General features: G+C 37.2%; 2 protein-coding genes across 4 annotated transcripts in view; both read left to right on the forward strand.

The window, feature by feature from the left end:
- The window catches only part of LOC105924495, a 41,493-nt gene extending 18,909 nt beyond the window's left edge, over nt 1–22,584 (forward strand). For 2 of the 3 annotated variants that reach the window (XM_036129385.1, XM_036129384.1), the window contains 4 exons: nt 20,124–20,332; nt 20,465–21,536; nt 21,723–21,891; nt 22,461–22,584. In XM_036129385.1, the coding sequence (XP_035985278.1) occupies nt 20,768–21,536; nt 21,723–21,891; nt 22,461–22,497 (975 nt within the window). In that variant the 5' untranslated portion in view covers nt 20,124–20,332; nt 20,465–20,767 and the 3' untranslated portion in view covers nt 22,498–22,584. Of the gene's footprint in view, nt 1–20,119; nt 20,333–20,464; nt 21,537–21,722; nt 21,892–22,460 lie in introns of all 3 variants that reach the window. The other variant, XM_036129383.1, reaches the window with a different exon arrangement.
- LOC110368136 lies at nt 1,207–11,263 on the forward strand. Its single transcript, XM_036129387.1, has 4 exons — nt 1,207–1,321; nt 1,503–1,596; nt 2,972–3,162; nt 10,958–11,263. Exons 2-4 carry the CDS (start codon nt 1,556–1,558, stop codon nt 11,146–11,148), a joined length of 423 nt encoding a protein of 140 aa, XP_035985280.1. The 5' UTR covers nt 1,207–1,321; nt 1,503–1,555; the 3' UTR covers nt 11,149–11,263.
- Nucleotides 22,585–27,218: the final 4,634 nt, after the last annotated feature.

Raw genomic sequence — 27,218 nt, forward strand, 5'->3', positions numbered from 1 at the left:
AGCTTTTAAAAAGTCAAAATCATTTCCCAAAATGTTTATAAGAAATTTAGAAATTGATAAAAGTTTATAAAAGTATTTTTAATACATTTTATTTTAATACATCTCCCTCTCGCCACTAGGGGGTGCTGCAGCACCCCCACTTCCGGCGGCCATGGCTGATGGTGACAAAAACCTACGTAGATCAGGTTAGCCCACCATGCACTCTCCCTCTTCAAAAGAGAGAGGAGAACGGAGAATAATGGAAAGACGAAAGAAATTAAAAAGGTGGCACAGAAAAAATAATATATCAGACAGATGCTGCTAAAAAGTTAAAGTCACAAGACCTATGAAGCAAAGACAAAGAGATTAAAGAACATAAGAGAGAGAGAATAAAGAAAATATCCTTAAATCGTAGTCTTTCAACTAAATCTTTCACTAGTGATAATTTCTTACTTCTGTTCTTTCTTAAAATTGCAGTGTGTTATTGTACGCTATACATTCTTTAGAAAGCAAAATCAAACATGGATCGGTATACAGTATTATAAGTTTAGGGCCTATTAAGTGATAAACTAACAATTACTGTACTGCTAACAATCTGCTTCGCTTTGATGATTTCAAACTTTAGATTTTATTCTATTTCAGCTAAACGCTTCTACTATTTACTTGGTGGATGAAAATGGAGCCATCCTCTTCCCTAGCACCTCTGGGTACTTTGATGAGGAAGAAATGGGGGACAGATATGAAGTGGCTGGAGATCATGATGGCCCTTCCACCTCTACAGCTCCCCAAAGCTATGGTCCTCCCATCCAGACTCCAAGATTTTCATTTACGTCCACCTCTGCCAGCTTGCCAAGACCCCCACCCCAGACTAAATTATTCTCCAAGTAAGAAAGCAATTACAACATTGAATCCCACTGGTTCAGTGAATATGGATTAATCAAATTGAATCCATTGTTATCCCATTATCTTTATTTTTTATATCTATTCTTATTTTATTATATATTGAGTATAAAATAAAATAAAATAATTATGTATTCAACAATATATATGGAAATAGCATTAATTATGGGAGAGGAGTTGACTTGTAATTTCAAACGTGTAAATTCAATAAAAACTATGTGTCTCTGTTTTTTTTTTTCTGTCAACAGGAACATTATCATAGGAAGGGTGGAGGGAGGCATTATTCACCTCGATGCTGGTACCATGATTGTGGAATTTACAGAGCGTGCGGCTACTGTCTCGATCATTGCCGAAAAGGTCAAGCGTGACTTGAGGACAGAGGAACCCATTGTCCTCTGTGACATTCAAGGAAACAAACTTCTAGAGGGCACTGGATCAACAGGTAAATAGTATATTAATTAAGTCCACATGGTATTTGTTTTCAGTTATTGTTCATAGTGCTCCACTGTTCAGAAATATTGAACGTTAATGTTTGGCAATTTTTTTCCCGTGTGCCCTGCACTGACACAAAACAGAACAGAACCCTGCTTTAACATCTATAAATGTATACACTTTCTTTCTAGGGCTTGGATTTTGGCGCCAAAACTCAAGAAAAATCCTTGCTCTCACTGATAAAATGTATCAGGAACTGCAAAGGAAGAAGAGGAAAAGGAACATGTAAGATAAACATTTAAATATATATATAGCTCATTGGTGACGTAACAATAGGACAATTCCATATCACAGCTATTGTAACCAAAAGTAAAATGTTATCATTGTTATTGTGAAATTATTGAAATCCCATCCCAACACCCCACACACCCTTCATTTGATACTATGAAACAACTATCCTCTTCATTTTAAGTCAACCATACACTACAAACACCAATAACTATTAATCCAACATCAATTTATGATTCATAATTTTCAGCTCTTAACTTGTTTATATTTTCCAGCGATCGGATGTTTGACCGATCATGGTAAGAAGGGTGTCATTTTTCCAATAAAACGCCATATAAAAGCAATAGTCAGTTTAATTTCCCATAAAATAAACTCACGGGTCGTAATAAAACACCAAAGGTTATATTTTTGGCCATAAAAAAAATAAAGATCCAGGGGTAAAAACAGATCATCCGTCTAAAGTGATGACGCTTCTCCGCCATTTTAGATTATCTATGAAGTGGGGACTTTTTACCGATCAGTCTTCCCCCAACATTGATTGTAACACCTCTACATGTAAAAAAAAAAAAAAAAAGCACCCCCGCACAGGGTGATACACCCTAAGTGACGTTTTACGCATATTTCAAGCATTGCTCCTTCGGAATATTATAAAACAAAATGATTGGATAATAATTTGTATAAATCTGAAAATAACAATAGTTTTTTTTGTTAAATGTAGTCTTAAAATTAAAATAATCCAGTATGGCACTAGTTGACATAATTTGGCACAAAGGTGTCGAAAGGACCCTATACATATAAAAAGGGTCATAGTTTCCCGATGATTATGACTAGAAATCAGAAATTTTAGACAGATATTGTCCACAACATGAACAACTTGTGTAGGGATTGGGAGAGATCAACTATCAATTATACAAAAGATATAAATACAATAAATTTCATCTTTTTTATAGAGACAAAAAAAGTAATTCTTGGACATGTTTGAAGTTACATAGCTTAAGTTGTGTAACACCTACAGAGTCCATACACATATCTTCAAGGAACTAAAAGATCTTAGCTTTCGAATGAGATATATCAAAAGCACGTGGGATTTAGATTATTTTACTGGCCAGTGGGATTTGGGTTTGCAATACGTTTGTGAACAAGCTATACAAAGGTGGGTGGTAAGGGGTTAAACACTTTTCATTTACATTTGTACCAGTATCACATAATCACATTTTCTAAATGATATGGCAAGAAACAAAGAAAGTAGTCTTTTTGTTAAATGTGCAAACTTTTCAAGCAGTAAACATTTACCTTGATCATAACAGAGTCAAGAGCTTGTTCTGATTGAACCATTTTGGAGTTCTTTGTAACATTTTTCTTTTTTCCACAGTCAGACTGCGGCTGGAGAAACAGCTGAAAAAGTGGAGGAGCTTGTGCTAGCAGCTGAGGAGCTGCCAGCAATATCTCAGACGCTGAGAGAATTGTCCGAATATGCTGCAGCCAACAAGCGGTCAACCGTGGCCTTCACTGCTGCCCAAGCCACTTCTATACAGGACACATTTAAATGTGTTATTTGTAGAGGTATGTAGGATAAAAATATACTATTTAAAGACAACTATAAGTGTAAAATACAGTTACCAATACTCTCATTATTAGGGTTCCAAGCCCGCAGCGCAGGCGAACGGCTATGCCGTTCGTCTGCTCTGTGAGCAGAGAACCCTATTGTTTTTCGTGTGTTTTTAAATTATTTATTATTATTACGGCTAAAACGCGTTGGGCGGCCCATGCGGATTTGTAACGAATCAATAGGATCAGGTATCTAAGTACAGAATGTGCGCCTCTACTCAAACCCAGAAATTCAGACCCCTCAACAACTAGGGGGCGCTATAATAAAGGACAACGCGTTTACGCCTGTAACCACCAAACTACTGGTCCTACACTCAAAAACTTTACATCACTTTGTTTATTGGATGATTCTGCAAAATAAAGCGATTTGGAACACCCTTCGTTTCCCAGCTAGTTTTCGCGCTACATGGCTACAAAGGTTAAACCTTTCTTGTTAAACTCCTCCTACATATTTTGTGCAATCCGCACAAAACTCCATATATAACCATATAATGGACAAATAAAAAAAGTTATCGTGGCGGATTTTTAAATTTTGACTTTTTCGAAAAGTAACGCTAAAATAGGTGATTGTTAGCTAGCTAGCTCTAAATTTAATTGCTAATTATTCTAAAACTATAACAGATTTTGACATGTCCTTCATAACCCATAGTCCAAATAAGATTTTGCACATGTGACCCGCGTTTGAGGATCGTCCATCACTAGGGGGCGCTGTGATGTCAAGAAATCTACTACGCAAGAATGGCTGATTGGATTTTTACAAAACCTTTTTCATCCCCTTCCAGTAATAGCCCTTAACTAAACTCTTAAATATGGTAATGATTGAAACAAGTGGGCGGGGCCTATTTCCAAAAGTGTGAAAAAAACCTATAAAACTTCAAAAAATTACTAAAAATCAATTTTATGGTGTAACGATCTCAGATTTTCAGGATGTATTCCTTGAATAAGGTGCAACAATTCTCTCACTGCATGTATTGAGGTTTCTGAAAGTTGCACACTCTGATTTTTTAAAAGTTTGTAAAATGGAGAAATCAATGTATTTTCCACAAATATTGGTCAATGCCAATAAAAATGGCCTCTATCTGTAAAGCACAGCCAGAATAAACATGTGTTTCAGTTTGGTAAAAATCCAGGTATATTTGACCGATTTACAAGAAATTTAAATTTACTTGTAAAGTACTGTAAAGTTTAATGTTTTTTTTCTCAGAAACCGTTTCATTAATGACCATATTAAAAATCACGTAGTTAGATAAAGCACTCTTGGACATACGTAAATATTTTCAGAATTTTAGAGCAAACCATAATAAATTTATGAAGTTTGGGATCAGTTCACAGCTCTCATCATCCAGAGCTCTGCCACGCAGAACTGTGAACAGGGCGGCCATTATGCCCATATTTGGGCACATCACCGGAAGTGACGTCACATCCTGTGTTTTTTCTAAGCGGAGCAGAGACTTGAAATGGGAGGATAGCTTTTAGAGTTTTGAGAAGAACACATAATTTAAAAAATTTAATTGAATATAAAAAAGATCAAGCAGAAGCAAGGAAAGTTATTTAGAAGGCAAAGAAGACAAAATGGAGAGATTTTTGTGATTCAATAGGCAGAACAACCCCTATAGCTTAGGTATGGGGAATGATTAAGAAAATGAAGGAAAATAGACCAGAGAAAACATATCCAGTTCTAAAGCATGAAGATGGAACAGCAGTAACAAATAAAGAAAAACTAGAAGTAATGGCAAGAACATTTGCAAAGATCCATAGTTCAGATAATTTACCAGAAACGGGAAAATTTAGGAGAGAGCAGACAAGAAGGATAAATGATTTTATTTTAAAAGGTGAAACAACTCCAGGAAATGTCATGGATGTTTATTTTTCTATGCAAGAAATGAAGAGAGTGATATTTAGATCAGGATTAACAGCACCAGGAAAAGATCAGATATGCTATATTATGTTAAAAACAGCAGAAGCTGTGAGCAACGCTGTGTGGTGCATTCACAGTGCATGGGAAAATTCAAAACGAAACATGTTTTTGTTCAATTATTTTTAAAATGTTTTATATATATATATATATATATATATATATATATATATATATATATATATATATATATATATATATATAATATACTTTTTTATTGATTGAAGAAAAACACGTTTTTTGTTGAGTACTGAATTGTCCCATGAACTCTGAATGCACCACAGCTGAACGTAGTTGATTCTTCCTGGCTGATCAGAGGTGTTCTTCAGGCAGAAGATGTGGGAAACCTGTTAAGCAAGACAACAAAGTTTTTTGTTGAAACATAATCCTGGTGAGTGCTTTTTTTTTTTAGGTGTAAACAGTTTATCAATGTTCACGGTTAGACTCTGAGCTGAGGAAATCCTCAGGATTGAGTGAAGGTGATGTGTGATGTTTTGATTAGCTTTATTAAAGAGAAACGTTGTTTTTCTCCCTTTAACAATCCAACACACCTGAAAACGTTTGTCTAAGAGGCGGAGCGCGCTGATTGCGCTCCGCAATTACTGTGCGCAGTTGTCAGCAGAGGCCATCTGCCCGCGCCTGATAAGACATAGTATTAATGACACATCCACAGATGTGCAAATTTCTTTAAAAGGCAGTGTCATAATTTACAAAAAAATAAAAATGTTTGAAGTGCAGTAGTCTTGTAAACTTTGTTTTTAAAGTTGCTTCTTCTTAAGGTTATCTTAAGTATTTTGCAACTATTGTTGTTTAGATTTTATAAATATTAATTTGCAGGATAATTTAAAGCAGTGTATGGTGTGTAATTATAAGATATGAAATGGTTAAGGTTTTTTTTAGATTTTGTAAATTCAATTCAATTCAATTTTATTTATATAGCGCCAAATCATGAAACATGTCATCTCAAGGCACTTTACAAAGTCAAGTTCAATCATATTATACAGATTGGGTCAGATTATACAGATTGGTCAAAAATGTCCTATATAAGGAAACCAGTTGATTGCATCAAAGTCCCAACAAGCAGCATTCACTCCTGGGGAAGCGTAGAGCCACAAGAAGAGTCATCTGCATTGTACATGGCTTTGCTGCAATCCCTCATACTGAGCAAGCATGAAGCGACAGTGGGAAGAAAAACCACCCATTAGCGGGAAGGAAAAACCTCCGGCAGAACCGGGCTCAGTATGAACGGTCATCTGCCTCGACCGACTGGGGGTTACAGAAGACAGAGCAGAGACACAACAAGAGAGACAAAAAAGCACAGAAGCACACATTGATCTAGTAATCTGTTCTACATTAGATGGTAATAGCGGGTGAGCCGTCTTCTCTGGATGATGTCACAGTTAACAGAACGCCAGACCAGGTGTACCTACTATGAAGATAAAAGAGAGAGAACAGAAAGTTAAAGCAGAAATGACAACACATAATGCATAATTGAAGAACAGTAGAACTCAATAGAGTGAGAAAATTAGATCCTGATATACTCCAGTAACCTAAGCCTATAGCAGTAAAACTATAAAGGTAGCTGAGAGTAACATGAGCCACTCTAGTTATAATTTTTGTCAAAAAGAAAAGTTTTAAGCCTAGTCTTAAAAGTAGACGGGGTGTCTGCCTCACGGACCAAAACTGGGAGTTGGTTCCACAGGAGAGGAGCCTGATAGCTAAAGGATCTGCCTCCCATTCTACTTTTAGAGACTCTAGGAACCACCAGCAGACCTGCAGTCTGAGAGCAAAGTGCTCTGTTAGGAACATACGGGGTAATCAGAGCTCTGATATATGATGGAGTTTGATTATTAAGTGCTTTATACGTTAGAAGAAGAATTTTAAATTCTATTCTTGATTTAACAGGAAGCCAATGAAGGGAAGCTAAAATTGGAGAAATATGATCCCTCTTGTTGATTTTCATCAGAACTCTTGCTGCAGCATTTTGGATCAGCTGAAGGCTTTGAACTGCATTTTGTGGACTTCCTGATAGTAAAGAATTACAATAGTCCAGCCTTGAAGTAACAAATGCATGGACTAGTTTTTCAGCATCACTCCTGGACAGAATGTTTCTAATTTTGGCGATACTCCGGAGGTGAAAAAAGGAAACTCTGGAAACCTGTTTAATATGGGATTTAAATGACATGTCTTGGTCAAAAATAACACCAAGATTTTTTACTTTATTACCAGAGGCCAGGTAATGCCACCCAGATTAAGTGATTGGTTAAGAAGTTTATTTTTTGAGGACTCTGGCCCAAAGATTACAACTTCGGTCTTGTCAGAATTTGTACTTGACAAGCAGAAGAAAAACTTCTAGGTTTATATAATAAGATTTGGAAAGAAGGAAGATTACCTTCGAATTAGAAGGTAGCAATTATTGTGCCAATTATTAAACCAGGAAAGGATCCAACAAACCCTTTAAGTTATAGACCAATTGCACTTACTTCATGTTTAGGAAAGATTATGGAAAGAATGATAACTGAAAGGATTACATATTATGTAGAAAGTAAAAGACTTGTCTTCATGTCAAAGTGGATTCAGAAAAGGAAGTACAATGGATCCAGTTGTGTGTTTGGAATCAGATATTAGAAAAGCTCAGATTAATAGGGAAGTGGTAGTAGCAATATTTTTTGATAATGAGAAGGCATATGACATGGTATGGAAGGATGGGTTGCTTATAAAATTATATAAAATGGGCATAACAGGAAGGGCCTATAATTGGATTGAAGATTTTTTGTTTAATAGAGTTATACAGGTACAGATGGGAGTAACAAAATCTGATAAATATAAAATTGATAATGGAACTCCACAGAAAAGTATTATCAGTCTTTTATTATTCTCAATTGTAAGTAATGAACAACTGATAACAGCTTAATCGGTAAGTGTATCTGTCGCTGCTCCTGCAGTTAATTAATGAATTATTTCCACCTGTGGCCACGTCACCTGTCAGCGTGAATTCCCTCACTGCCAGTAACTTAGCTGATAAACCAAACAGGGATATCCTCATGATTTGCTATTAGCTCAGGCTAATTTAGCATGACGCACTTTTTCTTTTTTTTTTTTTTTTTAACAATGTTCGGAATGTGAAACAGTGTCCCGCATTTAATGGGTCTGATTCAGAAAAAGTGAAAAAAATTCCACCTCAGCTTTTCTGTAACAAAGAAGGCAGAGCTGCATCGGCTGTCAGTCAATAAGCAGAAGCTCCACTTCAGGAGCAGCTGCTCACCAGGACCGCCGTTAAATAAAATCACAAGGATTTTGATGCATGCAAATTATTAAGGAAACTACGTCAAATAAAAAAAATACACTGCAGCTACGATATGGACTGGAGAACGGGAGCAGAAATTGTCAAGTCAAGAGGTGAGTGGACTGTGAAGCAGTTTGGCAACAGTGTGAAGAAAGAACTTGATGCTGCCGAGATGAAAGTTAACCAGGTGATGATGTGGAAAGTGAAGGAGAGGATGGGAGGCTGTCCAGGATGACGCCAAGGCTCTGAACCTGTAAATGAAGAACATTCATTATATTCATTATATATATATATATATATATATATATATATATATATAGAGAGAGAGAGAGAGAGAGAGAGAGAGAGAGAGAGAGAGAGAGAGAGAGAGAGAGAGATATGGGGAACAGTTCATGGTGGGGGTTTGAGGGTCTCTGTTGATGCTATGGGCTGGGGACATGCAGCGCTGGGATGAAATGTCCTTAATGAAGGGAAGAGGAGCCCCGATGATCCCTTCTGCTGTCCCCACCACTCTTCTCATTTTCAACCAGTCGGAGGTGCTGCAGCCTCCACACCACACAGAGAGACAGCTGGTACGAATGCTCTCTATGGTACTTCTGTAGAAGGTTGTGAGAATGTGTGGGGACAGGTGGGCTCTCCTCATCCTCTGCAGGAAGTACAAGCGCTTCTGTGCCCTCTTCACCAGTGACGTGGTGTTCACAGACCAGGTGAGGTTGACCGTGATGTGCACCCCCAGGAACTTGGTGCTGCTAACCACCTACATACCTGAACTGTTGATGAATTTGCGTCATCTGCAAACTTCATGATGTGATTGGGGGTGAACCTGGGGGTGCAGTCGTGTGTCATCAGAGTAAACAGCAAGGGGCTCCGGATGCAGCCCTGAGGGGAGCCTGTGCTGAGGGTGATGACATCAGAGGTGGTCTGTCAGACCCGGACCGACAGTGCTCAGGAGGTGAGGAAGTGGTGAAGGGGTGTGCTGAAGCCCAGATGTTCCAGTTTTTCCACCAGATGCTGTGGGATTGAATGCTGAAGTCCAGGAACATGCTCAAAGGGGGCGGTGCGTGGGCTTGGAACCCGTTAATAACTGCTTGCAGTTCTAGTTGCTTGATTGTTGTTATTTCAGCCTTAACTTTAATTACTTATTAGGGTTCCAAGCCCGCAGCGCAGACGAACGGCTATGCCGTTCGTCTGCTCTGTGAGCAGAGAACCCTATTGTTTTTCGTGTGTTTTTATTAATATTTGTTCAAAATTGTGATATGGAAAATAATCTAATACGGTTGGAATAATTTTGATCAAACAAGTGATACATGTAAATAGACTTGGACTTAAGGTAAAGAGAGCTAACACTGGACTTTGAAGACTTTGATTTTTAAATAGTCTTACTGCTGTCAGACTGCAAAGTCTCCCCTGTCTGCAATACAAAAGTGAAAAAAATTTAATATTTTATAGTTTTACCCAAAAGCAATAGAACAAATCACCTCAGAACAGAACAAGTGTAAAAGCAACTGCATTGCAAGTATTTTCATTAAACTTAACAGACATGCAGGTGTAGTTTGCTCTAAATTTTTTTATTTTTTCCACATTTACAATACTCCAGGTGTCATACATGCTGTTTCTCTAGCATTGACCTGGTTCGATAAAACTTAGGACTGCGGCACACAGAGATTCTGACATGTATTGGTGTATTTTTTCATTATAACGTCACCATTTCTCACATAGTTGTAAGCATCCAGCCATTTTTGTGCTTTGATTAAATGTATAGACACTCCACTGTCCACAGCACAGAAATTATTTATGGCTCTCCTGTAAGGTATCTGGTTTAGCCATCCGGCTTCCATCCCCATAAAACGTCACCATGTTTGTAACTTTGAAAGAGCTTATAGTATAGTTATAGTCATACATCAATGTTTGTGTAGATTATGACGTGATTCAGTTGATCCTTTTTGACCACTTAGATATTAGTCTGTTATCCAATTACAGAACAACAATAACTCATTGAGTTGTAACGGAGTGTTCCAGTTGTATCTGTATTCTTAGCAGATGTCAGGTAATAACATTCCAAGGTTGCAGCTGTTCCAGCTGAATTTGTTCAAAAAAATATGCACCTCAAAACTAAGAATTATAAGATCACTGTTATTTCTTCATAAAATGAGTTCCAAGGAACACTGGACGGCACTGTTACATCATGGGTCAAAGACTTTGGGGCTGTATTACAAATTTTATATATGGAAAGCAACATTAAAAAGGGACTTGAACATTATTAAACAGAGGGCGCTTTTTGATTAACCAGATAAAGTAAATACCAATTTTAAATGAAATCTATATAAGTTTATTTAAATGGCATGTTTAAAAACAACCCTAATTGAAAAGCCCGGTTTTGAAAATTGATTTACATATTACTTTTCAATTAACAATTTCTGTTCATTAATAGACCTGTAAATCTCTTCTGGGATATTTAGCAGTTTATGAAATGATAGCATGATAGAAAATGCCAAGAAGGTAAGGACCTTTGTTGATGATAATTAGTGATGTGTCACTTTCATTTTCAGATGTGATGAACGTACCTGTGGTGGCCCCCTGTTGCCGCAGCCTTATTGGGTGCAACACTTGCATCTCAGAGTGGGTGATGACCTCACCCAACTGCCCGAAATGCAGGGACAACACGTTCAGGGAAGCACGCTTCTGTTTAACAGGGTTAGAGGAAATCCTGGAAATTCTTCATCCCGTTATTAGAGGGTAGATGACTGTTTTTTTTAGTTGGTAGGGGCACTTTTTTCTTTTTCTGTAGACAACTAAGTTCTGGTTGATGAGTTAGCTGTTTTCAATTAAATAAAGTTTTCATCGTGTTCTTAAAACTGGTTCTGGTTTCTGTATTTCTGTTTTAAGTCAAAATAAACTTGTGAAACTGTTGTTTTGAATCTGTCATTGCTACACGCTTTTGTAGGCCAGACAGGGAACCGTTTAACTTTTTAACTAGCAATTTTTGTATGACAAATAGGAAATATTTGAGGCACTCTATCCCCGTGGGGATAGCTTCAACAATATTTACTGTTCACTAAAATCAAGACACATGTAGACAGTAATCCTATGCAAAGGTGGGTTTTGCTTGATGAGACAAATCTTCATCGAATAAATTTTGCTTCTACATTTTTGGTTTACAGCAAACGGTTAGCCATGTTGCACCAATAAAACACACAATAATGTAATAAAGCTCGCGGCTCTACAATAAACTCATGTTGTAACGTAAAAAGGCCCTGTTGTTTTGAATCGGTCATTGATTAAAAATGTTAAAACCAGGACTCAAACTGGAAACCAGGAAATTTAAATATTTAATCAGAAATTAATGTATTATGTATTAATCACAAGGTCTTTTTAATGTTAACTAGAATTTCTAATATTCCTTTTCTATAAACAGAAACAGGTCCTAGTTACATTCTTAATTTCACAAAGCTCAATATCAGGCCATGTTTCAGAACTTGTGGCAGCTTTCTTTTTATATTGAGGCGTAAATCCTATAAGGTATATTGTTGACCCTTTGGCAATCCCACGAGAAATAAGGTCTCCAGTGTGTTTAGCCTACCAAGGAATGGTTCATGTTCCTTCAGGTATTCTGCCACCTTGTGGGGATTTGGTATAAGCAGTTGTTTAAGTAAATAGTGTAACACTTTAATAAAATATTAACCACTTGGTCTCACAGAAATATGTGAATTAACCACAAATCTGCAACATTTCAAGCCAAAATGAATATGAAAAACTCTTAGTACCTTAAGGGAAAAAAAAAAAATAATAATAATATATATATATATATATATATATATATATATATATATATATATATATATATATATATATATATATATATATAAAATCTATCGAAAATAGAGTAGAAGAACGTGAGCTGCTGGCAGGAAGGATGTTCTGGAGCTATCATCTTAAAGAACATGAAGAAGTCCCTTGCTCTGTTGATTCTTCCCTGTGTTTTGGAGAGGAGGAAGTTATCCATCATCTTCGGCAGCTTATGCAGCATTCTTTTCTGGACAATCAGCTCAGCGGTTCCAGTAGTGGATCCTCAGCACAGGACCAGCTTTCTGGATCGGTTCTTTAAGCAAATGAGTAAATAATTGCACTTTCTAAAACAGACTTAGAAAAAACAGGCAATGCTAGCTATTGGTTATATTGGATCTCAGTGTCCTTATGAATAAGAATCTATAGGCTATTCAATAAGGGAGATTGTAACACTTGTTTAGTAAAAATATAATCAAAAATTTCCATCAAGGAGAGAGGAAGCACTGAGGAACTCCCGTGAAAGCCGCTATAGATGCTTTTCTAGTCCAGACAGGGAACAGTTTCACTTTTTAATTAGCATCTTTTGTATGAAAAATAGGAAATATATGAGGCACTCTGTCCCGGTGGCAGTAGGGGAGACCGGGGCTAGTTGTCACATTGCAATTATCTTCTCCAGCAGAGGGTGCAACCAAAAAGTGGAATACTAGTTTTCTTCCTTTGCATGGTCAGGTCTCACGGACTGAGTGAGAAGAGGACAGGACATTGTAAGTTTAAATGAGCACCAATTGACCATTTTCCACTACCCAAAGTAAAAAAAAATAAAAATATTAACTCTATATTTTTTAAAATTACCTTCATTCACACTGCATGAAAAGTGAGATTTTCGTCCCCGTAAACTACCGCAGATCTCCCTAATTTTCGGCAGTTACCGACAATTTGCAACCCGCGCTTGTTGCCGTTTTCAGTGCCACAAATTGTCGGAACCGGACTCTGACGTATGTGGAGAGCGATCAGCTGCACTAATGGCCCTAATTAGCATATGAATGCAGCGAACCCGCGCGGCTGGCCAGGTCTGGCTTGAATAACCTACTCAGTATTGGCTGAAACCACTATTTTTAAATAAGTAAAATCGCTCCTGATTGGCAGCAAAACCACACGTGGCCAGGCCAGGCTTGAACGTTCTTACTGAGTATTGGATGGAACCACTTCTTTCAAACAAGTAAAATCACTCCTGATTGGTTGGCAGATCCCCAATAACTTATTTACATATATATTTATTTATTATATATATTTATTTATTTATTCATTCATATTATGCTGTATATTCATGTTATCCTATGTAGGCTACTACACTATTATTAGGCTACCATCAAGGACATGAATGAGTTTATACAGGAAATGAACATTTGCCAGGAAGATGTTTATGCAAAGAAAGGGCTTTATTAAAACAAACACCTATATACAACGCGAGGATCCAAAAATTACAACTCCGTGAACTGTCCGTTTGCCTCCTCGGGGTTGTAGGTAACTGCTGGCGGCGTTCTTTCTGAGGCAGGTCCGATGTGCAGACGCCTGCTGTGCGTGGCTCTGTACTTTGGCGTCGCCTCTAACCGGGACTGCAGCTTCACACAGAGTTCAGAGAGATCCGGTGTTGTGCGCAGTTCTGTTCCCCCGTGAAAATCTGTTTCCCCTGTGTCGGGAATGCGCTTTGCAGCCGTTTTCCCGGCGCTTCTAATTGATTTCTCGGTAAAACAACTCATATAATCATGTCAAGGTTGTAACAGTCAGTTTAATCGGCAGTTGTTTACAAAATTGTAGAATAAAAATAAATAAACTAGGTCTTCTTACGCTGTATTGTGTTATTATAAATGGCAAGATAAACGGTCTTTTTCCAACTTTTGTCACTTTAACCTGACAAATAAAAGTAAGCCATAAAACACTATTCCAGCACCTACTGTGTATTTATGATTTTACATTGCTGAAAGAGGAGGATGGGATGGCTGATAGCAGGACACAAACATTATGGCTGTTTCTCAATTCACGAGAATGCGAGCGAGTTCTCGTGAATTGAGAAACAGCCTAAGACTTCCTGTAAACACAAGAGTGTAGACTTCCCAGTACATCCCTTTGTAATATAAAATATGACAGTTTACTGGATTAAGGAAATTTCTATTATACTACATCCCATCACACATAATTTTTGAGAATTTAGAAACATTTGCTCTTTATTTCCCAAAGTTTTCGGGAGATGTCTGAAAGACCGTTTATTTATTTTTATTTTACAATTTTGTAAACAGCTGCCGATTAAACTGAATGTTACAACCTAGACATGATTATAGGATTTGTTTTACCGAGAAATCAACTAGAAGCGCCGGGAAAACGGCTGCAAAGTGCGCTCCAGAGACCACGCCAACAACGCCATCTTCTTCGCCAGGCTGGAAAACAAATAAATGAGAGTGGTATGAATAAAAATCAAACACAAGTCACAATAACATTAAACAAGGAAGGAGAAGCAGTAAAAACAAGTCACTTACAGATAATGTCGTCTTTATCAACATCGTGTAAATGTGGAATTGCAGACATAGCTCCGAGCAAATAGGAGGTCCCCGCCTCGCTCCGGTTCATAGCGCCTGCAATTTGTCTTCGAGTTGTGAAGACGGCATAGTGCTTCCTGTAAATGAAAATACACTTTAATAAAGCTTGTTCTTTTGCAACGCTACTAGGCTAATCTTAGATTTGGTTGTAGGCTAGGCTACTTTTAGCTTAGCTAGCAGTCACCGAACATATTCTTACCTAAGCTTGGGATTCTGCACCCATCTTCTCTTCTTGGAGTTAGTCTCTCCCGCACAGTTGTTCGACTGCAGAGCCGCCAACTTGTCCTCTATAGACAGCAACCTGGAGTTTACCGAATTCTGCAGTTAAGTGAACCGCTAATTCATATCGGCACTATTAGCTGACGAGACGGTCCACTTCTTCTTCTTCTTCTTCTTCTTCCGGTTTTTATGGCGGTTGGCAACTAACTTTAATGGTGCATTACCGCCACCAACTGGACTGGAGTGTGGTACTGGAGTCTAACCTTCCCTAATAGGTTGCAAACAAATAAAACAAACACACAAACAAACATAACGAAACAAACCAATCAAAACAAAACAAACAAAAAGATCATACTAAATTATTTTTATTAGTCCTGTATTCCTCAGGAAGCCAATTACGTAGTTTACACTCATTTCCCCTGTGTTTTTTTGCAGAATTTCTTATAAGTTTAGCCTCATCTGTTCTCCTTGTAATTGTAAGACTAGTCTTTGTCTTTCTTCCTGATATTAATTACAGTGTACAATAACATGCTCTATAGTCTCTGGACTACCACAGAATTCAGTTGCCATCAGCATGCTTCTTCATTATTAACAAAGTTTTATTTAGACGTGTGTGTCCATACCTCATTCTAGAAAATACATCCTCCTCCTCCTTGCTTCTGTTTGTATTTCTGCTCTTTCCCACTTTATTCTGAATATTATAGAACTGTCTTCCAGTCTGCCCACCGTCCCATAATGTTTGCCATTTACCCTTAACTATGTTTTTGACTATACTTTTAATTTCTTCTTTGCTGTAGTGCACTTCAACATCTATATTAGAATGTCTTGCTGCTTGCTTAGCACTTTTATCTGCTAACTCGTTTCCTATTACTCCTATATGAGCTGGTACAATACCAGAGTTATATTAATTCCTGACTTTATTAGATTATTTGCAGCTTGCAGTATATCATACACAATGTCTTGCCTTGATTTTGACTGAAATGTTTTAATACTGATTAAAGCTGAGCTGGAATCTGAAGCAATTACTGCCTTCCTTGGCCTATTGACCTCCACCCAAAGCAAAGCTAGCCACACAGCAATCAATTCCGCTGTGTAAACTGCTAAATCATCACTCATTCTTTTTCCAACTTTAATGTTTAATTTTGGAATGACATAAGCAACACCCATTCTTTTATCAGTTAGTTTAGATGCATCTGTATATATAGTTAAATCCTCACTATACCTCTCCATTAAAGTGGGACTTATTTTTAGTTCATTAAACCCCATTTCATTTACTTTAACCTGAATGACCCAACCAAAACTTCTGACTTGAACATTTCCACGCTCTTGGCATTGCTTCAGTACCGACTGACTCATATGAGACAGTCCACTGATAGCAATCAGCAGTTTCTTCTCGTCAGTCTGCGGACTGGCTGAAAGTTGTAGATCGCGTCCAAGAGGAGTTGAAGGGGAGTTGAATGCAAGACATGGGTAAACTCCCCCTGCAACCCTGATTTGCATTTGTATAGCTCACAGCATTTTCATTTACATGTTAAAGCCTCTCCTAGAATTAGGAGGAGGGGGGGTCATGGGGGGACCATGCCAAGCAAGGCCCACGACATTTTCTGACAATTCACGGCAGTTTTCGGTGTTGCCTGCAAATTACCGTGAACAGCCGTTAACCTGAACTTCCACGACAATCTACAGTGCCGCATAGTGACGAAAATCACACTTTTCATGCAGTGTCAGATAAAAATTCTAGCAGTTATACATATGGACTTGTTAAAGTAGATATTAAGGCATCCGGTCATACTTCAGTCATTGTTTTGATTAAGCCTAACATTAAGATAGAGCTATTCAATTCAATTTTATTTATATAGCGCCAATTCATTAAACATGTCATCTCGAGACACTTTAAAAAGTCAAATTCAATCATATTATACAGATTGGTCAAAAAAAAAGTCCTATATAAGGGAACCAGTTGATTGCTTTAAAGTCCCGACAAGCAGCATTCACTCCTGGAGAAGCGTAGAGCCACAGGAAGAGTCTTCTGCATTGTACATGGCTTTGCAGCAATCCCTCATACTGAGCAAGCATGAAGCGACAGTGGAAAGAAAAACTCCCCATTAACGGGAAGGAAAAACCTCCAGCAGAACCAGGCTCAGTATGAACGGTCATCTGCCTCGACCGACTGGGGTTACAGAAGACAGAACAGAGACACAACAAGAGAGACAAAAAAGCACAGAAGCACACATTGATCCAGTAATCTGTTCTACATTAGACGGTAATAGCGGGTGAGCCGTCTTCCCTGGATGATGTCACAGCTAACAGAACGTCAGACTATGGAGAAAAAGAGAGAACAAAAAGTTAAAAGCTGAAATGACAACAGTCATTTCAATGCAATGCAAAACTGGAGAACAGGAGAAATCAGTAGAGTGAGAAAAATAGGCCCTGATGTCCTCCAGTAACCTAAGCCTATAGCAGCATAACTATAGAGGTAGATCAGGGTAACATGAGCCACTCTAGTTATAAGCTTTGTCAAAAAGGAAAGTTTTAAGATTAGTCTTAAAAGTAGCATTAGCAAAGTTTCATAATATTTCATTTTATTTCATGTTATTTCATATGAAGCATGTGCTCCTGGCAATTCAGTCTACATAAGCTATGCCAAAACTGCAACTCAGATGAGGAGTCTGACTCTGAGATTTTCTTTTGTTTGTATTCAAAGTTTAAGTTTCGTAATGCATGTTGCATATTTATTGCATAAATAGTAAAAGTGAGTTATTGTCATTTATTCACTTAACATTAAAAATAACAACAAAATTCATTTTGCCCTTTTTTTATTGTTTGCAAAACCCTGTGTGACAACTCACCCTTTGGAGGGGCAACTTGTCACATGGTGACAATCTCCATTAGATCGCTTTTAACTCTGCACAGGAATAAGGTATGAAAAATACCAGAATACAAAATATATACCTGAGACTTTGCTCTTTCATCTGGTACATATGTTTTTTATATATGGTGTTTTGATTCCAATATTTATGTATGAGTGTAAAAAGTGCCCCGGTCTCCCCTATTTGTTTTTGTTGTTGGTGAAGATAAATCAATTAAATCAATAAAAACAACTTTGTTTCTTTGTTAGCTTCAACAATATATACTGTTCACTAAAAACAAGACACATATAGACAGTAATCCTATGTGAAGGTGGGTTTTGCTTGATGAGAAAAATCTTCAAATAAACTTTGCTTCCATATTTTTGTATACAGCATTTGATCAGCCTTTGTGTTTCATGTTCCACCAATAAAACACACAATAATGTAATAAAGCTCACGTATCTACAATAAACTATCATGTTGCAACCTAAAAAGGTCCTCTTTTTATTCAAAAGAAATCTCTCCGCTTCATTATTTTTCTTCAGACTTGCATTATGTTACGTGTACATCTAGGCTTTTATTTTGAAATATTTTCCTGCACTTCCGGGCCAGCCGTGAAAGCGTCTTCGTCTTTCAATCTTAAAAAGAAAATGGAAAAAAAGAATTGGCGAAATCGAAAAACGGGCCGTTTTTGTCATCAAGTTTTTCTGGTTTTCCATTTCTAAATTGTGTTGACAAAAACAGAAAAACGGCTTTGTTTTCCATTTTCCCGTTTTTTATTTTAAAAGGAAAAACGAGAAAACGGAAGTAGTTTCCGTTTTCCGTTTTGGTTTTCCGGAAAAAAATCGAATTGCCTGAAGGTACACGGACCGTTTAGGCCACGATATATTTGAGGGTGTCTTATTGTATGATGTTGCGCTGTACTTGAAGTATTTCATTAAGAAAAAGAAATGGTTTACCTATTCAATGTTGAACAGACGCATCAAGCAGTTTAAGTATAAAGGATCTGATGCACTCACAAAGCCATGTGCTGTCAACTCCGAGGGGTCCAAGCTTTCAGGCCAAGCTATCCAGAATTGGAATTTCTTACGGTTGCTGCCTGTGTTAATTGGTGACAAAGTGCAAAATCCAGAAGATGATGTGTGGCAGTTAACTCTGCAGCTTAAAGATATCGTTGACATGATTTGTGCACAAAATATTTCATTGTCCCAAGTAACCTTTCTTGATGTTATAATCCAAGAATATTTGGAATCAAGAAAGTGTTTATTTCCTGAGACAACACTAAAACCCAAACACCATTTCATGCGTCATTACCCGGCACTAATTTTGAAATTTGGCCCCTTGATCAGAGTATGGACCATGCGTTTCGAAAGTAAACATAGCTACTTCAAGAGATGTGCAAGGCATTTAAAAAACTTTAAACAGATATGCCTAACTTTATCCGAGAGACATCAGATGTTTCAAGCGTATCTTTCAGCCGGACCAGGCTGCAGTCAGATTCTACGAGTCAAAGACAGTTGTACTTTTTATCCCAGCCTTTACAGTGATGCAATTAAACATGCAGTGAGAGAGTTTGGATTTTCAGAACATAATACTAGTGTTTCCACAGACATACAGTACAAAGGTACATCATATAAAAAGGGACAGTTCCTTGTGTCAAAAAATGATGAGTCCATCGAGTTTGGAGAACTTCTCATTATTTTAATTCAAAATGATGCAGCTGTGTATTTTGTGGTGGATATACATAAAGCTAACTATCATCCTGAATACCATCCGTACTCGGTGACAAAACAGAGTACAAGTTTGCAATGTCTTAACATCAATGACCTGGTAGATTTTTATCCGTTATCATCATACATTGTTGATGGGCACCAAGTCATTCCGCTGAAACACAGTGTGTTATCAAAATAAACAATAACTAGACCACTGTGTTTCTTAGCAAAAGACAAAATGCTATTTGAAAAATATGACAGTTACAGCAGTTTTTCCCTTTCAGATGAAAGTAAAAAAAGTGTAAATCCTTATTCATAATATTTGTTGAAGTTGAAACAGTGTGTTGGCGAAATAAAAAGATCTTGTCACTGTGGTGATGATAACATATACTATTTGAGAAATACAAAAGTGACATTTTTTCCTATTTAGAAGTACTGAAAGTATAAATCCTTACTCTGTCATACTCAAAGTAGAAGTTCCTCTTATTTGTATATGTACATTGGTGACTAATTTTAAACTTCTTGCATCTTGTTATCATTCTTTCTTCTAGAAAGGCCTGACATGGAGCAAACATTTCTACGCAGTGCCATAACTGAGGTCCTTCCTGACCTTTCACAGATGACTATAGATATTATAGAAGAGCATTTACAATCCCTTGGGGTTGAGACATCTGATGACTTTCAGTTTATTGAGGAAGCTGATTTGGTGTCAGCATTGATGCCCATTCAAGCCCGAAAACTACTTGCTGCTTGGAAGCTAAAATGTAAGTTCAGTTTTGTAGTACAGGATGCAACCACTGCCCAAAGTACCCTGCATAATAGATTAATCAGGAATGTGGAAGCCTTCACATTTGGGCCCTGAACACTGTATGTGTGTGTTGTGTGTTTGTTTGCAGGCCTGACTCCTGAAACGAGCAGTTCATCTGCTGTTGCTTCACCTGGACCTCCCGTATCCTTGGAGTCGATTTCACCCAGAAGTTCATCCTCAACCTCTTCGAACAACTGCCAAAGCCCTGACTGGGTCGATACATTTATCATACCATGGGAAAAGTTCCCAGAGGAACTGATTCAGTCATTAGAGAGAGGGAAACGACCAAATCCAAGAATGAGAAGGGAGATGGTCCGAATCATGGTCTCTGAGATGATGCAAAAAACTGCTTGCATAAATAAAAGGAGCTGTATGGAAGTTGCCAAAAAAAATGGTGGCAAAATATCCTAAGTCTTTGCAAGACATAATAGAGGGAGATGTGATTGGGCCAGGGTACCATTCTCTAGTCAAGCAGCTGCAAAATAGGATAGAGAATATGAAGCGATGTACAACCCAAAAAATAAGAAAAAGGAAGCATCGCAGTGAAGATTATGACACAGACGAAGTCCCTCCAGAGCAGAGAGCAACAGTCCAGGACACCTATGGGTGCATTAACTGGGATTTAAAATTCCTGCCCCTTGGAGAGACTGTCGAGAGCCAGCAAGAACATAAAGAAAAACTGAAGATGATGTCTCAGCAAACTGATGTGAATCCAGAAGAGGTCAAACTTCTGATGAAGCTGACTTTCTACACTCAACGAAAACATGTGAACCAGGGGGAAAATATCAAGAACCTCCTTAAAGAGTGGCCGTTTTTGTTTGATGACCTTGGTATGGCAGTCCACTTTCAAGAACTTACCGGAATTGGGCTGAAAGAAGCTTTCACACGGAATCTGGATCTAAAGGGGAAGCGGCTCCTCAGCTACATGAAGACTGTTTGTGTGAACAAGAGCAGAAAGTTCCTAGAGGCGCTAACAAAGTATCAAGTAATGAGGGGGGAGCTGAGTGGTTGCTCGGAAGACCTCAAAGATATGGTGTTGCTCCTGCTGTCGTACTTTGATGAAAAGGAAGATGCCATATTCTGTTATGTGGAGGACACATGCTTGGCAGGGGAAGTACACATGGACCGAGTTCCCCTGACTCCCACCATTGTTGTGTGTGGTAAGAAAAAAATATTAGTCTTTAATTCTCTCTCATTGTTTCTCTCTTTTCTATTTTGATGTACTTTTAAGATTCATTTTGCACAGTGTTTTTTTTTGTCACTCACACTTAAGGTTAGTCAAAGTGGGTTTTGATTGTTTTTTGTCTTTTAAGTTTTTTTGTTTGTTATTTTTTTCCATTTCTTAGGACGATCCTGCTATTCTGCAAAACGCTTCATGCTGAGTGTGGATCAAAACATTGTACAGGACAACATCCCCTCCTTCATGTCTGTCCTGTGCCTGATGTTTGGGAGCTACTATTGCTTGCATATACATTATCCATCCTGCCTGGCATCAACCCTGGAGTTTCTGCAGCGGTGAGTTTTTTTGCGGGGTCAACAGCTATCAATATGCAATGCATGCGTAGAGGTGCGCAGTGCAGAGTTGAGCACCTAAACATCTGAACCAAGTCTCAAGAGATTTTAGTAGATCTACTAAAATCTATTGAGACTTGGTTCTGATAATGTTCAGATGTTGTGCTCCAGTTTTATGAGTTTTTTTTGGCCACACTAACATATTTTAGAAGGTCACTCACACTAAAAATATTATTTTTTGTCAGGCGAAAATTAAATATTTAATTTATGCTGTGTTCAATCTTCATTTAGTCTGACCCAGTAACACATATGCTGATGCTTTCACCTCTACAGGTATCTCATCTCACAAGTGTTACCTTTATTATGATACCAATATTATTCATATAGATCTTGTAGTTGCAGAGATATACTATATTCATGTTGGGCATGTCATTTTCGAGCAGGACAATGAGCCAGAGGCCTAGGGAGGAAAATGTTAAAGAAATAGCTTTAATAAAAAGCTATCATTGTAAACATTTTTGTGAATGCGAAAATATTTTATTAATACAGTTGTCTTTTTTGTCTTTCCACAGGTGTTTTTTCCTCCATCAACCCGGAGAAGGGCACTAAAATAGAGAAGACAAAAAGATCCCGTCTTCATTTGAACCCCCGAGTCCTTACCTTGATTCAAGAGCTTTCAGATTACGAGTGGATTGATGTATAAATATGAACTACAACCAGTAAGACTGAGGCAAACTCAATATTTGTTTCAGCTCATTATCTGCCGAGTTTTTCAGGCCTAAGGAGCAAGCAAATTGGTAGCTCGTATGCATTTTTTGTTGAGGTTTAATTGTTGTTGTTTCTGTGATGTAAAACCCACGGGTCACATACATCCATATTGGCCCTGTTATGCCTTAGTTTTGTGTTTTATATTGAACAGTCCATTTTGAACACTGTGTACAGGAACATAGTGTTACACTCAAAAAAGCCAGATTGGATGTGTGCTAAATTAATCTAAGTTTGAAGTGTTGGTTTTACTATATATAGTCATGTTTTGTGGTTGAACATCATTAAGTAATGTTATTTTAACATTATGTGGAATAAGTTAACATTTACTAAATTCAGTTATGCTGACAGAACCTAATGCTTATTGGGTAAGATATCAAGTGACGTGTACAACTCCGGAACAGAAGGTGGCAGCAGTGTGCAAGCAGGGAGTGCATTAAACTTTACTTCAAGAATTGCAGAAGAAGAGAGAGCAACAAACGCGGTTAAACGGAGAAGTTCCAGAAGATAAGGTAAATCATTTACCATCCATCGTCTTGAAAAAAATAAAACACTGGACAGAAATGTTACGTAACTCTTTATTATCCACTCTATGAAGTTACGTTGCAGTTACCTGTTGTAACTAAGTAACGGTAAGTAACGGTAGCTTTGTTTATTCAGCATGTTTACATTAATTTCACTCAACAAAACAGTCCTTTGCAAAATGAGCATGTAATAATTGGGTGGAAATACTCTCCATAAATTATGTTCACACAACAAATAATTTTTATGTTGGACTTACCCCTTGTAATTGGTTAATGTTAACACCAAGGCCTTATGTTGAACCAGCATATTAACATTTATGTCAATTTAAAAAAGAGATTCTTGCTAAATTAACATATTATGATTGGGTGGAAATACTTTCCATAATTTTTTTTTGTTCACCCAACAAATGATTTTTTTCAGTGTAGTCAAGTTCTGCGAAATATTTTTGTTGGTAGTTTAATGTTTTTGGGAAAGTGATGTAGCTATGCAAACACAGTACCAACACACATACATGCAGGAAGGTAGAAAAAGCATTCTTTGTTTTTCATTATTCATGTTACATTTATCATAAAGTCCTAGAAATCATCATTAGTTTTTCAGATGAGAGGTGCTTAGAGCATAAACCTTGAAGCTTTTTCTACCAATATCAAACACTCTCCCTCAAAACACAGACACATCGACACGTACAGACCATTGAAATTGAATCAGCAGAATCTGCAAATCAGCATTTCTGGGTGGTTCATCTTTCCATAGCAACAGCTGTACACGTTCAACTGATGTTAGATCTGCAGAAGAATATTTATGTTGGCTAAGTTAATGTAAGCCTTTGCCCACTTAGATAACACGTTATATTTTCACAAGAAAAGGAGTGAAATAATTGTAAAAATCCTGGGACCGTTTGATTAAGATGATTTTTCTTGATTTCTCTGAATAAGTTATTAGAGGAGTTGGACACTGTTAAGTTGTTTTTACTCCCCCAGCAGCTGTAGCATTGCCTGGGGGCCTCAATCTTTCAACTTCCCTTCAGAGGAAAGCAGACCCGGCGGCATGGGCGGGCATTGGGGGGCCGTGCCCGCCCTGTGAGCCAGCTGTGCCCGCCCTGGACTGGAAGCTGTCTTTTGTTTTTATATATATACCTCGGAGTGGCCATCGTTCTATTAGTACTATCTTTGATGTGTCAATCATACAATTTAACCAATCAAATCAACGACTGAAGGCAACATGCTAGCCAATCACAGATGGAGTGGGGCGGGACACTGAGTTATAGCCTTCAGTCGCCGACGCGGTGTTAGGCTGTGGTCACCGTCGGTGTCGGTAGAGCGGGATGGAAATTTGGTCTGATTACCAAACAATTACAAAAAGTGACAACGAAGCAGACAAGAGCGAGCTGGAAGCAGCGCGATTAATTACTGTTTGAAATGTCAGCACTGAAGTCTAAAGTGGAGTAAACATTGACGCTAGGAGGGTTAGCTACGACAGCTAGCAGCACCAGGAGCAGATCTACTGCCAAACTGGAGAAACTTGGGTTACTTGCAGACAGAAGGGAACTCTGCTTTGTTCTGCTCCTTGCGCTCCATAACCTGCTGTAATTACAGAATTACAGTGACAATTACAGTCACAATTACAGTGTGAATTTTTACTTCAGTCAGTGTTCAGCCTGATCTCATGCTAATAAGCATGTAGCTTATGCTGGACTTTGAGTCAAGACACAGCACTACAGGTTACCCTATGTCACTGTTAGTTTCCAGTAACCCAACATAAAACCTGCCCAACTTAAAAGAAAAAAAAGCCCAAATCTCAAACTCTCATGTTAAAAGCACAGAACTATTAAACACATAAGAACTATTAAACATAAGAATATGCCATTAGCACACAACTGCACTGAAGCAAAGAAAAAAACTGCATACGGCCTCCGAACAAAATATGCAATCAGACAACCACATAACACACACAATCTCTTTAACAATCATGATATATCAACCGGAAAAAAATTATTTATAAATAGCTTCCCAACATGAGTTGTAAATCTACCTTAATATAAACTTAATTTCTCTCAGTATAGGTCAATTAAACATATCTCTTACATGCAGTCATGAAATATTTTTAAGTTGATAAGTAGAACTCAACCCCTCCTGGGCGTTTACACTGACCAAACACTTGATTAACCATTATTCTTTTCTTGTTTTATCATACCAATCAATATTATTCATTATAACTACTATTCAATGATGATGTCAGATCGACAGATTCGACTTATTTAAAAAAATAAATTGACCAGTATTAGTTGTAGGAGATGGCATTTTATTAAAATGTTTTGGTTTCCTGTCCGACGTTAACAACTATTTTGATATATTTTGTTAGTAATTCTTTCTAAAAGCCCAACAAATGTTGTGAAAAGCTTCCCAATTTTTTTACAACCTGCCCATTAACTATTTTTGTTCCAGCTAATTGGAACAAAAATTAGGCTTTTGTGTTCAAATGCTTTATTGGTGTGAAGCCTGCCTAATTTGACAAAACTGACTACACTATTGCTATATATATATATATATATATATATATATATATATATATATATATATATATATATATATATATATATAAGTAATAAATAAGTAATAAAAAACTTTTAAAAGTGTGCCCCCCTAAAAAAATGGAATGCCCCCCCTGTGATTTGTTTCTGCAGCCGGGTCTGGAGGAAAGACGGTGTTTTTTTTCTATTCTAAAGTATGTAAAGTACATATGTGTGTACGTTAAAAAAATTTTTAATAAATTCCTGAAGAGGCAAGTTATTTGTCTGTTTTTTTTGTTTAGCTGTCAGTGCAGTTCTTGAGGTATACATAAGGTTTTGATTTATAAATGCCTTAAGCTGTGCACCCAGGGTTACATTTTTCCATTTCTGGTAAACGTCATCTAAGAGGTGGTCATGATAACTGTAATGTTTAAAAACAGAGCGACAGAAACAGATATACAACAGATAACAGGAATTTGTGCCTTTAAATTGTAATGAATATTTTATAGCAAATTCTGTTTATTTAGTATTTAGTGTTTGACGATAAAAGCGTCTTAATCCTGCAATTTACTGTAAAAAAAAAAAAGTCCAGTTGTTTTTACAGAAAAAAACTGGCAGCTGTGGTTACCAGAATAATTCTGTAAAAAATACAGTACAGATGTAAACAACTTTACAGAACAACTTGTAAATTTTACATCCTAAAATTGTATTTTAATTAACAAAAAAGACATTTTAAAGTTGTAGATTATACAGTCCTGTACTGCTCATTTAACAGGACAATGCTGCTTTTATACTGATTATTTATGCAAAATTTACATGCAGATTTAGCTTATTTTACATTGAATACTAGTAAAATTAACATCCAGTTATCGTTTATTTTACATTGAATACTAGTAAATTAACATCCAGTTATCGTTTATTTTACATTGAATACTGGTAAAATTAACATCCAGTTATCGTTTATTTTACATTGAATACTAGTAAATTAACATCCAGTTATCGTTTATTGTACATTGAATACCAGTAAAATTTACAAGTTGTTCTGTAAAGTTGTTTACATCTGTACTGTATTTTTTACAGAATTATTCTGGTAACCACAGCTGCCAGTTTTTTTTCTGTAAAAACAACAGATTTTTTTTTTACAGTGTATGTTGTTTTCCAATAACTGTAATTTTACTAACTTTTAGTAATTAACAAACTCAAATATTGTGTTTCACCCTTCCTTTGAGTCACAGGCAAATGGTGTATCAAATATTGTCTCAGCGAGCGTATCAAGATTTAAATTCAACAGCTGAGACACTGAAGAAGACACACTGTCTAACCTTATTTCTCCAAATACACCCATAATGGACAGAATTGTTTTAGGATCCACACCTGTGTGTTTGATCCATCCTACTGATTTTTCCCTGTAGATGTTGTGTAGGAAACTCTGCTGAAGTGTATAAAGAAAATGCTGTATAACTACATCTATCAAGGAAGAAAGTATAAAAAACACCAAAGTTACATTTTAAAACAGCTCTAAAATCAGTGT

The sequence above is a fragment of the Fundulus heteroclitus genome, unplaced genomic scaffold (assembly GCF_011125445.2).
Source record: "Fundulus heteroclitus isolate FHET01 unplaced genomic scaffold, MU-UCD_Fhet_4.1 scaffold_162, whole genome shotgun sequence".
Lineage (NCBI taxonomy): Eukaryota > Metazoa > Chordata > Actinopteri > Cyprinodontiformes > Fundulidae > Fundulus > Fundulus heteroclitus.

Coding starts and splice junctions, on each gene's coding strand:
- LOC110368136 (XM_036129387.1), top strand. CDS start 1,556: ATGTATCAGGAACTGCAAAGGAAGAAGAGGAAAAGGAACAT. Junction 1,597..2,971: donor AAGAAGAGGAAAAGGAACAT/GTAAGATAAACA, acceptor TTTTTTCCACAG/TCAGACTGCGGCTGGAGAAA. Junction 3,163..10,957: donor TAAATGTGTTATTTGTAGAG/GTATGTAGGATA, acceptor TTTCATTTTCAG/ATGTGATGAACGTACCTGTG.